This window comes from Carlito syrichta, unplaced genomic scaffold, assembly GCF_000164805.1.
Source record: "Carlito syrichta isolate Samal-C Ts95f unplaced genomic scaffold, Tarsius_syrichta-2.0.1 Scaffold272186, whole genome shotgun sequence".
NCBI classification, from domain to species: domain Eukaryota; kingdom Metazoa; phylum Chordata; class Mammalia; order Primates; family Tarsiidae; genus Carlito; species Carlito syrichta.
This window is the reverse complement of record NW_007216282.1, coordinates 40,222-55,109: the sequence shown is the minus strand read 5'-3', so window position 1 is coordinate 55,109 and position 14,888 is coordinate 40,222. Positions and strand designations below refer to the sequence as shown.

At 56.4% G+C, this 14,888-nt stretch overlaps 1 protein-coding gene across 1 annotated transcript in view; it reads left to right on the top strand.

Moving 5' to 3' along the window:
• CDH22 (cadherin 22) overlaps nucleotides 1-14,888 on the top strand; it is a gene marked incomplete at both ends in the record, with an annotated part of 60,800 nt that overhangs the window by 30,050 nt on the left and 15,862 nt on the right. The window contains 3 exons of the mRNA XM_021709671.1: nucleotides 7,660-7,768; nucleotides 7,849-7,935; nucleotides 8,255-8,482. Coding sequence (XP_021565346.1) covers nucleotides 7,660-7,768; nucleotides 7,849-7,935; nucleotides 8,255-8,482 — 424 coding nt within the window. The remainder of the gene's footprint in view (nucleotides 1-7,659; nucleotides 7,769-7,848; nucleotides 7,936-8,254; nucleotides 8,483-14,888) is intronic.

Genomic DNA, 14,888 nt, shown 5'->3' with positions numbered 1-14,888 from the left:
CGCCCGCCCGCCCCTCTCGTCATCTCCCCTCCGCCTTCCACGACCGCCTTAAACTTGCCGTGCGCAGAGCCAAAGGGAAAGAACAAAATCCCCAAAAACCCCATGCTGGGAACGACAGCCCTGTCCTTCCAGGTATTCAGGCCAAAGACGCTGGAGACACCTCGCCCCCTCCCCCAGACCTCCCTCCCATCCATCGGCAAATCCCGTGTCTCTGCCTTAAACCCGTCTCTGGAAACCCACCACGGCTCCCCGCCTCCCGCGGCCATCCGGTCCTGGCCACTGCTTTCTCTTGCCTGGGTCATCGCAGCTGCCCCCTCCCTGGTCTCCCTGACTCTGTCCTCGCCCCTCTCTAACCTAGAATCGATGCGGGAGCCAGCCTGATGCTGTTGGAATCTTCACCGGAGCCTGGCCTGCTCTGCTCAGAAGCCTCCAAAGGCATCTTTTGGGCTCAGAATAAAAGGCCGAGCCTTGCCAGTGACCCCCGACCCCTCCGTGACCTCTCAGCCCTCACCTCCCACCCCCCTCCTTTTCCCAGTGCACTCTGCTTCCCAACACTGCCCCCCCCAGCCCCCAGGACCTGTGCTCCACCAGTCCCTGGGCCTAGACTGTTCTCACACTAACATCCCCCATGGTTCCTCCTCTGGCTTCCTCCAGGTCTTTGCTCAAAAATCACCTCCTCAGGGAGTCTCCTCTGACTACTCTCCCTAAAATCCAAACCCCACCCCAAGCCCCAACACCTAGTATCCCCTTTCCTGGCTTTGCTGTTTTCTCATTAGCCTTCCTCACTACCTAACATGCTGCTTGTTTTTCTGATTACTTTGTTTCTCCCACTAAAGCATAAGCTCCATGAGGGTAGGGGTTTACATCTGTTTGTTTACCACTATATCCATAGGGCCTCACCCAGGGCTCAGCACTCAGTAGACGCTCACTGAATACAAGGTGAATGAATGAAATGTAAAGATAGAGAAAGACTAAGAGACAGAAAAACAGATACGCAGAGATGGAAAGAGACCAACAATGAGAGAAAGAGACTGGAGAAAGAGGAAAGTCTGTGGAAAAAGAAAAGTCGCTAAAAGAGGCAGAGGGACCTAACTGGCAGTGTAGAAACAGAGGAGACGTGGAGAGAAAGCTGGAAATGGGAAGAAATGGAATGTGACCCAGGAGAGACAGAAGCAGAGCAAGGGTGGTGGGAGCTACAGGTTGGATTGGGAAAAGATCAGATAGAAGAGGAGGGAAGGAAGGTTGTAACAGAAACCTTCTGGGGAAGAAGCTCCTTGCTTCCTCTCTAAAGCCCCTATACATAGTAAGTCAGTCCTGACTATGTGCCCAGCTCTGTGCTGGGCATTGAGGGGGAGGGGGGATTTAATTTAAGGACTTCTGCATTATATAATTCTAGAGGGTAGCATTCCCATCATCATCTGTCTGAACAGTCCTCTCAAGAGTTGTACAATGCACAGCCTGTACACCCTTACATGGCAACCCTGGGTGAGGAGACACACAGATGCTATCCTGCTTAACTGCCCATAGGCTCTCAGACTGGAACATAGCCCAGGAGTCCAGGAAGACTTCCTGGAGGAGGCAGGAATTGAACTGGGCTGGGTACCTGAGTCTGGTCAGGTGTAAATATGAGGGGAAGAACATTCCAGGTAGAGGAACAGCTTGTACAGATGTGTGGAGGCAGAGGAGTGGTGGATGCACCTGGACAAGAGCAGACCATGATAGCTCTAGTGGGCTGGGGAGATGAGGCACCAAAGTGGAGGCCGGAGGGGCCTCACAGGAGGCTGAGGAGCTCAGACTGTCCAGCGCTCAGGACGCCTATGTTCTTCCCACCACTCTCGCTGCCAAAACCATCCTGCCACTGCCTCTGAACTCCTCTACCTCCCTTCCACCCTGGCTGTAGCAGGCTTTAAACATTCCCCTTGGCCTCTCACCTGGCCCCAGACCTCTCACCGGAGGGCACTGAGGGAGGGCACTGTCACCCCTGTTTGTAGGAATTTGAGGCCAGAGAGGGGAGGAGGTTTCTGCAGCCTCTCCCAGGATTTAAGCACCAGGAGTGGAGCGAGTCCTCCACCCCAGGTCAGTGCTCCCGCCTGCCGCCCTCCCCTCCAGTACCGCTCTCCACGCCTCCTCCCACCTTCTCCGCCTCCCTCCTCTGGTTCCCTTCTCTCTTGCTTTTATCTGCACTGAAAGGGCCAACTTTGAAACCTGCTTCTCACCTCCTTTCATCTCTCTGCACTGGCCCTTCCCTGGGCCTCCTCAGATGTGGAGGCAGTGAGGAGCTTGAGACCAGTCCAATTTAACACCACAAACATTTACCCAGCTCCTCCTCCGTGCCAGGCCCGGAGCCAGGCCCAGGAACACCAAGATGACTCAGCCAAGGACAGAGAGGGGACGGAATGCCCCGATTGTGGGGCACAAACATGGGGACAGAAGGCCAGTGAGGGGCTGTGGGAGACAGGGCAGAGGTCCTCGTTCCAAGGGTCATGGGCTCAGGCACCAACTCTGCACTGAGTTGTGCCCAGAGCCGTTCCCTGCAGTGAGGAAACATGATAAGACATGATCTCTGTCCCCACAGAGCTCGCCTTCTCCTGGGGGGAGACAGTCAGGGGTTAAATGGCATGGTGGCTGTTACAAGCCGTGAAGAAAAGAGATAGAGTGACAGGGTAAGGAGGGACTGGGGCCACCAAGGGCCACTTTGAATTGAGCGGTCAGAGAGGTGATAATGAGCTGAGATCAGAATGATCCACGCAAAGGTGTGGGGAGGAGCATTCCAGGTAGAAGGAACCGCACGTGCAACAGTCCCGAGGCAGGAACAAGCTTGGTGTATCCCTGGAGTTGAAGAAGTGAAGTGGTGTCCTGGTAGACTCGACCTGGCACAGTTTGCAGGGCAGAGTAGGCAGCTGGGAAAGCAGAAACGCACATGGTACAGAAAGATGTTTCTGAGCCTCTGTGCTAGGGAGACTGGAAGGTGCCTGGTATTTTACATTTGCCCCTCAGAGGGTATTACACTTATTTTACAGATGAAGAGACTGAGGGCCAGAGAGGGGAAATGACTTGGTCCAAGGCCACGGGGCTCCACAGGGGAGGGACTGGGGTTTGACCCCTGGCTGGCTGCTTCCTGACACCAGTCTCCTGCCATTCACCCCTGCTTCTCACTCTCTTTGTGGTTCGTGCAGTGCCTAAATTGTGCAGTGCCCTCCCCTGTGCACGGGCCACAGAGATAGTCAGATGTGGACCAGTGGGAAGGCTGGGCCCCTGTGGGAACGAAGCCAGTGACAGCTCTGGGACCCAGTGGGCTGGGGCTGAGGCAGGGGCTTGAAAAGCTCCAGGGAGGGGCGAGAGTTCTGCACTGGGGAGGGAGCCGAGCACAGGTTTCCCTCAAGTGGCCCCTAAGGGGGGACAAAGAGGATGAGGCTTGGAATGAGGGGAGTGTGTCCCAGGTTGGTGTGATGGTGAGGGGCAGGTGGCAGGAAGAGAATCATGGAGCCGGGAGGTTCAGGAGCAGGAAGGTCAATGAGATGCGCTCATGTCGGCATTGGGGGGGACAGGGACAGAGGAGCACTTGGAGACAGGCTGTGAATGTCAGGTGAAGACATGGGACTTTATCCTACCAGCAGTGGAAAGCCTTAGAAGGTTTTGTTGATTTATTTAGTGGAGATGGGGGTCTCACTATGCTGCCTAGGCTGGTCTTGAACTCCTGGGTTCAAACGATCCTCCTGCCTCAACCTCCCAAGTAGCTAGGACTACGGATGCATACTTCTGTGCCCAACTAATTTGAAACAAACAAACAAAATTTTTATAAAGATGAGGTCTCACTATTTTGCCCTGGCTGGTTTCAAACTCCTAGCCTTAAGCAGTCCTCCTGCCTCAGCCTCCTCAAATGCTGGGATTACAGGTGTGAGCCACTGTGCCTGGTCCTTAGAAGGCTTTAGAGGGAGGAACATATTCGGATAGGCCCACCTCTGGACTAGGCAGCCTTGCAGATTGGCCACTTCTGACCCCAGCCACTCCTACCAGCCCCTCGCTCCTTCTTTGAACGCCACAACAGGAAGGTCCCCACTGGACCACAAGGAGCGAACACTTCCTTCCCACCCAGCACCCTACAGTATGGCACAGAAGCAGAGGAGGCTCAGGTTCCAATCCCAGCTCACTTGTAGAACTTTGAGCAAGTCACTGCACCCCCCTCTGAGCCTCAGTTTCCCCATCTCTAAAATGGGCACCATGATAGTACCTGCCTCATTCACAAGTATTAAATGTCTACTATGTACCAAGCTCTGTGCTCAGTGCTCCCAGGGTCCGAGGAAAGATTAAGTGCTCGGCGCATAGTAGGCCCTCAGGAAATGGTCATTACCCTCTCTCTTGGTGGATCTGTACACCTGGTTCCCAATTCCTTCTGCAGCTGGTACTGACCACGCACACTTTCCCAGGTATCGTGTGCAGGTGTTTGAGCATACACCTTAAAGGGGGTCACACATGGGGGGAGTGAGCAGAGAGGAATCGCTTGGTCAGGACTGCTGGGGGGAGGCAGCCTGCTTTGTATTTGCAGAGATCCACCCCTACACACACACACACACACACACACACACACACACACACACACACACACACGTAGCTGGGGGGGCTGCTGCACGTGTGTTCACAAGCCCACATGAAGGAACACCAGGAAGCCTGTCCATGCAGGGGCCTCCAGCCTTTCCTGTTTATCATGCCGCATGCATAATCCATGCACATATTCATGCAGAGAAAAAGCACACACATACCCCAGCCTCCCCATTTTCTCCACCCTAACCTCGGCAACAGCAGCATGTTCCTAGCATGTGGCCATGGCAGCAGGGGCACCTGGCAGGCTCCTCAGGAGGGTGCCCTTAGACCTGGGCTCTGAACAGACATGGGAACTTGGCTGTGCTGCTAGCCAGCCCTGTGGGACCCAGCCTTCTGACTTCTCTGAGCCTCAGTTTCCTGTCTGTAAAATGGGAATGATGACAGCACCTGGGAGGGTTTGAGGAGCTCAAGCAGCCCTCACACAAGCCTGGCACAAAGTCTTGCTCGACAAATAAAAATAAGAGCAAATCCATATAGCAGGCGCCATTGTAAGTGCTTTATTGGTAGTCACTTGTCTAAACTTCACAAGCAGCCTGTGACGTAGGTATTGTTATCGCCATTTTTAAGATGAGGAAACTGAGGAACAGAGAGGTTACATGACTTGTTCAAGGTAACACAGCTAGGTTTCAAACCCAGATCATCAGATGTGCACTCCTAGCCACATCCCCAGACTCCTGTGCATGTGTGAGCGTGCAAGCGCACACACACACACACGCACATACACACATTCGCATTCTCCCCCCCATCCCATCCACATCTGCTCTGGTCTCCCTTGCTGCCTGCCCTTCAGGTCCTGGCTGACCCAATGACAAGGAGAACTGCAAAATGTAGGCAGAACCTTCTAGACCGTCAGCTGCCACCTCTCCTTCTGGGACTGCTGATGTTGCTCAGGGTCCAACCATGGCACCCCACCTCCAGGCACATAGGTCACACGCTGGGCTGGGGGGGGCTCCTGTGTGCCCCCTGCCAGAAATTTCTGTGTCACAATTAGAATCACAACCGGTCCCATTCACGGAGTAATTTTCCTGGAACTCCGCTGAGCACCTCATATGCATCCATCCTCCCAACAATTTACAAGGTAGGATTATCATCTCTGTTTTGCTGAAAATTAAGGCTCAAACATGGAAGTGGTTTGCCTGGGGGTGATGTGGACCTGGACTCTGCTCTCCACATGAGATGCACCGCACACACACACACACCACTCACACATTCACGTCACACAAACACACACGTTCCACCCACAGCACGGACCAGACACACAACTCACGCACGCACCCTCACGTGAGGCTACAGGCTTCCCACCCCACCCCCGCCTCGCCAGGCCACAGTCCCAACCACACACTGTGTTCCTCCCACCCTTCCTTCCTCCCTCCCTCCCTCCCGCTCACTCTCTGGTTCCCTGAGCTGGAACAAAAACACCTGGGTTCAGCCAGCCGCATTGACCCACAGCCCCAAGTCTTTAGCTGGTTAATGGTGGGTTCCCGCTGCCCCCCCCCACCATGGCCTTGGGAACAGCTGCCTCCACTTAGATTCAGCCCCTCCTTTCCTTCCAGGAGGGAACAAAAGAGAAAAACATGGACAAGGAGGAGGAGGCGGAGGAGGAGAGAGGTCTGAGCCGAGAGAGGAGGAGAAACAACCAGAAGGCAGTTGGCATCCTCCCACAAGCCCTGCCAGCCCTGACACAGGGCTCAGGAGTCCGGGCTGTGTGTGTCAGGACTCTGGCCCTCTCCTGGCCTCTGTCCTCCCACCTGTAGGATGGGAGGAGGGCTCTGAGATTCCTTCCAGCTGAGCCGACACTCAGTCCCTTTCCACCTCCTTTGGACCCAAACATCTGGCAGGGCCAGGCTGGAGGCAAAGGGGCCCTGAGGCTTCATGCGCTGAGACCCTGGATGGTCCAACAAGCTGCAAGGAACTCTAGGGAGAGAATCCCACATCTCTACAAATTCCAATTCTGTGACAGAGTCACAGTGCCGCCTGGGGCAGGGTCATCGCTAGTCCATACAGACCTTTGTGTAAATAAGAAACAGGCCCCCCTTTGAGAAGACACTTCCTCAGCTAGGACACATGGCTTGACAAGCAGAAGGCCAGCTGGAATGCACCCCTGCTTCCACGCCTGGTCCACTTGTGCATGAAGCAACCTGCACAACCATACTTGGTAGCCCTAAGCTGGACACATTTCCTCTCAATGAACCTCAATGTCTTCCTCTGCAAAATGGAGGAGACCACATCAGCCTCACAGGATGCCAGGCAGTGACCTCGTCTGTCTCGCCTGCCACTCCATCCCCAGGACCAAGCACAGACCTGCAAGAGAAGGCCCTCAGTGCTTAGGGCATAAGGAACTAACGGAGGAACGGCTGGAGGGAAAGCAGCCTACAAACTGTTAATGGAGGGAGAAGTTATCATTTTAGGTCTGAACCTCCCACCCCACAACCTTTCTCCCAGGTCTGTGGGACCCAAGATAGTCAGGGGCAAGAAGGATAGGGGCTTGGCAGCAGAACAGAACATTAAACTGGGGTTCAGGGAACTGGCTTTTAACGATGCCCATATGCACAGCACTTTACAGTATGCCACATCTCTTCACCTCCACAGCAGTAAATATGAAAAGAATAAAGGCTGTCAGGTCTGCCCAGCCTCTCGGTAACTCACACCAGTGTGTGAATCACCCCCTTTTTCTGATGAACAAACTGAGGCCAAGGAGAGACTTGCCCAAGGTCACACAGATAGAATACGTGGCTGAGGGTTCAAACCCAGCTCGGACTGCCTTCAGACCTGTCCTGGCCCACTGGGTGTCATTATCCCCGTTTCACAGAGGGGTAACCTGAGGACCAGAGGGGTTTGGCAGTGCAGCGGAGGCCCCGCTGACCTGCCTTCTCAGGCCTTTGGGCCCCCAGCGGGCAGTGTCCTGGTGTCCTCACCTCCCCCAGACTCAGTTTCTGCGGGGGAAAAGAAAGGGCCTTTTTCCTCCTGCCTATGGGAGGGGCCCGGTGGCTGGCGCGGCCCCTCCCTGTGAGGCTGCTTTGTCCTGGCTGCACAATGAGCCCTTGCTTGGCATTCGAGGCCTTTGTCGGCCGCGCAGCCTCGCGCGCCCCCACCCACGTTATCAGCGCCGGGAAGCGGCGGCCAGCGCTGGCGGGGCCTCTCTGGGCCGCCGCCGCCCGAGACATGTGTTGGACACGGGCCTTTAAGGCCTGGAGCCGCCACACAAAGGCCCGGGAAGAAGGCGGAACAAAGGGCTTTTTCACGCAGCAACTGAAAAGCTGCAGATTAGCTCGCTCGGGCTGCGCAGGCGGGAGGAGCCTGTGGCCACGGCACCCGCGCGGGCCCGTGTCCCTGGTCTGCAGCCTCCACTCCGTGGCCTCCGCAGAAGCCTCCGAACGCCACAACTGACCCCCCTCTCCTGCTCAAAGCCCCTCCCTGGCCCCCAGCCCACGTCCACTCCTGAGCTCTGCGCCCACGTGTCCCGGCGCCCAGCTCTCACAGCAGCTGTGGGGGCAGTTCGTGAGGTCCACTGCCCCACTGCGGAAGCTGAGGCTCAGGAAGGTTGAAGGCTGCCCATGGTCACACGGCAGGTCCCCGTGCACCCGAGATGCAACCCAGATGGCGTCCCACTCCTTGTGGGCAAGGGCTTCCCTGCCCTGTGTGTCCCCGGCAGGCGGTCCCTCTGGCAGCGAGGTGGGGGGACGTGGCCTGGGCTCCAGCTGGCCCCGGGGCACTTTCGGTCAGCCCCGCCCTGCCTCCCGCAGGTACGCCATCGACCGCGAATCGGATTTGGACCAGATCTTCGATATCGATGCGGACACAGGCGCCATCGTGACGGGCAAGGGGCTGGACCGCGAGACGGCCGGCTGGCACAACATCACGGTGCTAGCCATGGAGGCGGGTGAGCCCAGGGCAAACGTGGAGGAGAGCAGCAACAGCTGAGGGGCGGGGCCATTGCTGTCAGTCAAGGCCCACGGGTGTGGGGCCAAAGTTTGGGGCGGGCAAGCAGTAGGAAACTGGTCAAAGATCCTGCAGGGGTGCAGGTGGGGGCAGACGCTGATGGGCGGGAGCAAAGATCCAGGAGGGGTCCCAAGTCGAGGAGCTGGGGCGTTCTACCTTCGTCATTTATTGAGCACCTACTACATGCCAAGCCCTCACAGGGGAGAACTAGCCAATCAACAAACAGAGAAAGTGTGTACACAGCAGGTGGAGTGAGCCGGGCTCGGTGGCTCAGCCTGTAATCCCGCGCCTTGGGAGGCTGAGGTGAGTGGACTGCCTGAGCCCGTGGGTTCGAGACCCGCCTGGGCAACTTGGCGAGACCTCACCTCTACAATAAATTAAAAAATTAGCCGGGCATGGTAGCGCGCCTGTAGTTCCAGCTACTCGGAAGGCTGAAGCGGAAGGATCGCTGGAGCCCAGCAGGTTGAGGCTGCGGTGGCTGGGAGGATACCACTGCACTCCAGTCTGGGCGACCAAGTGAGACTCCAACTCAAAAAAATAGTAATAATAAGTGGGGTGATGGCTAAGACGAAACAGGGACAGAAGAATGCCGGGAAAGAGGCTTGGGAGGCAGAGGGGCATTGTTTCTCTCAAGCAAAGGCTGCTCTAGGAAGAAGATATTTCAAGAGACCTCAATAAAGTGAGGGAGTCCTGCTGACATCTGGGAAAGAGTATCCCAGGCAGCGGGAAGAGCCAGTGGCAGTCTGCTGAGCGTGTTGGAGGAACAGCAAAGAGGCCAGTGTGGCTGGTGAGCTGCAGCGTGGCCAGCCGATGTAGGGTCTTTGGACTTGACTCCAAGTGAAATTGGGGTCACTGGAGGGGTTTGAGCAGAGGAGGGACCCTGTCTGGTATGATACCTCTGGCTGCTGCACTGAGAATAGCAGAGGCCTGACGGGAAGTGTCCCGAGGTGTGCTTAGCTAGAAGCTAAACGTAATAGTCCCAGGGAGATAGAATGGTGCTGGCCTGGCCCAGGGCAGAAGCAACAGAGGGATAGGAGGAGGAGAGATGTGGTCGGCTTTGACTTGGAATGCAGGTTGAAGACAGAGCCATCGGGACCTGCTGATGGTCTGGCGTGCTGGTGAGGGATGGAGAGAGGGTCAGGGTGACTCCAAGGTGCTGGCCTGAGTTTCTGGAAAAACTCATTGTGTGTGCGTGTGTGTGTATGTCACAGACAGTTTGGTGCAGTGGGGAAGGTGAGCTGTGAGAGAAAAAGAGGAAACCCCGAGTCCTGGGGTCCAAATGAGTAAGGCCACGGAGGTGAGGAGCTGAGAGCGCAGGGATTCATGGGGCATGGGGAGAGGGGACTGCCCCAGGCTTCCGCCATGCCCAAAGCAACATTACCACCATCACTGCCTCCACCTGCTCCCCGGCTCCTGCCCTGTCAGCTCTCAAGGTCTCAGGAGTCAAGCAAGCTGCCAGGAAGCAATCATGACAACAGGAATACCGTTGAGTCTTGGAGCCTGGGGCAGGAGGGCAAGCAGCATCCAAGCTGCCTCTGCACACCCTGCCCCAGGCCCCTCCTGCCCCAGCCCCTTCTGCCAGCCCTCCTCCTCCTCCCCTAGCTCCCCCCTCTGCTTTCCAAGCCCCACCAGCCCCTTCCAGGGCCAAGGAAGTCCCTAGGCTGAAGTTCCCTTGCCTCTTTCAACTGCAGTTTAAAAGAAAATACAAAGCTGGCTCAAACCTCAGCGCCTGCTGCTCTGGAGCCTTTGAATTCACTCCTCCGCTGCATAAAAAGGAGATAACAAAGGTGGCTGGAGAGGAAGTGGCGGCTGGACTGGGGGAGAGAGCTCCCCCCCTTGCTCCTCAGACCTGCTCCCTGGGTAGCAACTGGGGTTGCAGGCTTTGGTGGCCACTGGGCACAGACACCTCCTCCTGCCCACAAATGCCTGCCCCCGGCGAGCCTGTGCCGGCCTGACATCCCGCCACTGGCGAGACCCCTTTTGGGCTAAGCATTGTGCTTCTACCCAGTGGGTCTCTTCCAGAAAGCAGCCTGAGTAGCAAGCGACGTCTGTAATGCTGCCATCTCACAGGAGAAAGGAGGAGGGCCATTCTTCCACTGGCATTTTACAATGCATATTCTGGCTAGATGCCTCCCAGCACATGCTTTCTTGATGCGTGATCAGTAGCACAATCGTCACCCATTTTACTGATGGAAAAACCGAGGCTAGGAGATTTAGGATACTCACCCAAGGAGGTACAGTGGCAAAGCTGAGATTTGGAGCAGGTGTGTTCGGTCCCCACTATGACGCGGCTGTGTGGCCTGCCTTTTCCTGGCACCCTCTGCCCTCTGAACCCCACCCCATCCCACCCACCGACCCCAGCTACTGACCGTGGGGGGTGAGTCTCTGAAAGTCAAAGATTGGCCACCCGGCTGGAGGCCTCCCTCTTAGAGCTGCAGACCCCAACCCTGCCCAGTCCTCACCTGGGATATTAATCATTGGTTCCCCTTTGCAAGTCCTGATGGGGCATTAGACAGGATCAGGCCTGGGAAGACATCGGCCTCGTGGCTGGCCTTAATAGGTGCTCAGTTAAGAGCATGCATTGGTCTTAGCTCTGTGCCAGGCCCCTTGCAGTGATGAGTTCATGGAACCGTCACCCCTAAGAGTGTCGATTCTGCTATTATCTTCAACGTGTGGATGAGGAAACCTTGACTCAGCGAGGTGAAGACCTCTGTTCAGATTCTCAGTCCCAGCCTGACTCCAGAGCCCAGCTCCCGCAGCTGTCCCTCCAGTCCTGTCTCCTTGGTGCTGGCGCAAAATCAAGAGCTTTCACAAGTAACCCACCCACTCCACCTTCTCACCGTCTCTGTGAGATGAGGACAAAGTTAGGACCCCCATTTTACAGATGAGGAAATAGAGGCCCAGGGAGGAGCAGCGATGGCCCCAGGATCATGGAGCAGGCCCACGCAGGGCCAGGCTCGCCTGGCACCTGCCTGAGCCCTGAGCACAGTGCCAAGGGGCCCGCCCATCGGGCGCCTGCCCTCCCGCTGAAGCAGCCATGTGGCTTCCTCAGGAGCACAGGGGAAGCTCCGGGTCAGGGTGCCCCCGCCTGCTCCCAGGCGTAACAAACACAAGGTGACAAGAATCAGAGGGGAAATATTTATACAAGGTAGCGGAACCTTGTGGGAGCCTTGTGAGTACCTGGGAGAATGTTGCTCTCAGCCGGGAGCCGCCGCCTGTCAGCCCGGATTACCTCAAAGACTCCTGGGCCACTTAGTATGCCGGCTCCCCTCTCCCCAACTTCTGAGTCATCCATTCTGCCCATGCAGACGCTCCTTCCACTGACATTATCTTTAACGTTTTGTAATCATGAAATATTAATGACCGATATTGAATTTAAAGTACAATTTGTGTCTGAATCCTTCGGTGGAAAGGGCAGTTGTAAAGGGACAGTCTTCAAAGAGCCGGGGGATGGAGAGTGGGGGGAAACATGGAAAGTCAGCTCTGGGGGGGGGGGGCACCAGGGGGCTGCATCCAGCCACCTCCTCCAGGGTCATTAAGCCCCAAGTTGATCTGGAGGATTAATATCTAGACTCCAAGACAGCAAAGGGTTAACCAGATTCACTATCCGCCTCCCATCTGGGTCACCCCAGGCCAAGCCACACCTCCCAGCACCCCATGTTCCGCTTCATGCCACAGAGCACGCGTGATGGTTTCTATGTGCATCTGTGTATTTCGTGAATACTCAGGAAACCGTACCTGTCTGCAGCCTTGGCACAGGCCAGTCACACAGCAGCTGTGTGTAAACAGCGACTCGGTGGACAAATAAGTGTGCCTGGGTGCCCTGACCCCTCCCCTAAGTAGGGTTGTATGTTGGGGGAGAACCACTCCTAGTTGTGTGATTCACAGTTGCGTGGGCTTGGACGGGTCACTGCCCACCTTGTTGCCTCGGTTTTCTCATCTATAAAATGGTGACAATACAACTTACTTTATTGGATGGCCGTGAGGATAACAGCTATTAATAGCGGCAGCTTCTATTTATGTAAAGCTTACAATATGCCAGACACTGCGCCGCATGCTTTATAGAAAATGCAGGTCCCCCGGGGATTAGAAATAATGGATGTCATGTGCCCAGCACGGTGCCTGACACACAGTAGGCACTATTAATAGCTAGAGAAAGGATCTGAGAGAGAAGGAATGCCAGAGAGATGGACTCCAGCCCCCTCTCTCCCCCTGCTTTGTAGCTGAAGAGACTGAGGCCAAGGAAGGAAGCAGTTGTCCAAGTCCTCCCATGAGGCTTTCTGATTCCCAGTCTGTGCTCCTCAGAAGGACCAAGGAGGGGATTGAGGGGTCCGGGGGAAGGAGGGGGGGCAAAGGGTCACTGTAGGGTTTGAGCAGCAGAGAGTGTCCCGTGTCCTGTGGGAACCTCCCCCTCCCCCTCCCCAGCTGCCCCCTCAACCCCTGTACTCTCATGCAGTGTTTTCTGCCACTTGCCACCCACCCCAGCCTAGACTGGGCTCTGGGGTCTGGGGATGATCAAGAATAGCCACTGACCTGGGAGCTCACGGGGGGCAGGGGAGAGACCCTAGACAACCAGTGACCACACAGAGGGAGGTGAGGGGGCTGTGGGGGTTCCCGAGGGGCAGGGAAAGACTTAACCACCCAGTAAGTAGCAGAAAGCCCTACCTAGGGGAAGGGACCTTTGAGTTGGATCTCCAAGGCCAAGGAAGCCTTTCAGGGCAGAAAGGGAGTCGGGTGCTTCAGGTGGAAGTGTGCCTCCTGGATGCTTGCAGCCCACTGCCCCTCACGAGAACAGAGAGACTAGGGTGGGGTCAGAGTCTGGCGCTGAAGGGTCGGGGGCAGGTTAGGAGAGGGCAGAGTGAAGAACTTGGCTGGGCCTGCACAGAAGGGGCCTGGGTGTCCTGTGCTGAGCCAGGTAGGTGCCAGGGAGCCAGTGCAGGGCTTTGAGCAGACGAGCGACATGCTCAGGAGTTCCATCCCCAGTGTTCCCTCGGGGTCAGGGCGAGGGTGAGTTGGAGGGGGTGAACGTGGAGCTGAGGAAACAGAAGGGGGGCTATCAGGAAGACTCGGGCTGGGGGTCCAGGGCAGGAACCAGACGGCGGGAGGGGGCTCAGGGAGGCTGAACGCAGGGCCATCTGGGGAAGAGACATGTCACAGCTTTGCATGGAAGGGGCTGCTTTGAGAGGCAGTGAGCTCCCCATCACCAGAGGTGTGCAAGTCAGGCCAGGGTTCCCCTTGGACTGGATAATTCCTGGGATCCTATGCTACCTTAAATACCAACAGTCCCCACAGGAACACAGACTGTGTGGTATTCATGGTGGCTCAAAGGACAGTCCGGGACATTTGGAACTGGCTCAGGCTCAGTCTGTAGGGAAGAAACTTTCTTCCATCTCAAATTCCAGGGATGTTAGGACTTCGGGGCCCCTCCTCCACCCAGAAGCCCTCCCCCACCTTTTGGAGGAATAAACTTTCCCCCAACAAGGTCAAAGCTTCTCATCTCCATGTGGAAGCCAAGTAGATAATCTAAGTCCCTGAGAGAGACAGAGAAGGGCACCCGAGCCTCCTGCTCCCACCAGAGGGGCATGGGGACAGAGCCAGAACACAGGGAGTGCACTCCTGGCCGTCCTGACACCCCCTTTCCCAAGCACCCCCACCTGCTCACCCCATGCTCCTCGCCGTCCTGTCTGCTTGTCTTGGCGGGCTTGTAATTGGGATGATAAATCTTCCTGCCCAGCTGGCCAGCTCTAATCAGAGCCTGGTGTTTGGATGCAATTTAATTCCCTTGGGGAGGAGGGGGTGGGGGGACATGGAGAAGAGGGTCCGAGCTCTGCTCCCCCCCCCCCCCCGCCACTGCAACAGGAGGGGAGGAGGTGTCTTTGAGCTGGTGTCTCTTCTCTTTCCCGCTCTCCGCCCCCAGCTCCCCTTCCCACCCCCACATCCTCACTTCTCTCTTTCCCCCTGGGCTTCTGTCTTTCTCTGTGACAGCCAAGGAGAGCCAGGGTCCAATTCCATTTGTTTTACTGATGAGAAAACCTCGGACCAGAGGGAGAGGCAGGAAGAGGGTCACAGCCCAAGACAGCTTCCGAGTTGGAGGCCTCCTGGGGGGGATGCAGCCCTCAGAATCAGTCCCTCCAGAAAGGTCTTGGTCTCTCCCGTTGCCCCCTCTCTCGGAGTGTGGGGCATAGCCTGGGGTGCCACAGACAGTGAAGTCCACTCATTGGACACAGCTTTACTAAGCACCAACTGTGTGCAGTACACACAGGTACTGGGGATATGGCAGTAAAAAGACAAAACTGCTTAGGTGTAGGGGAGGGAGGGCGGCATGAGTAAGTTAAGTGAAAACCCGA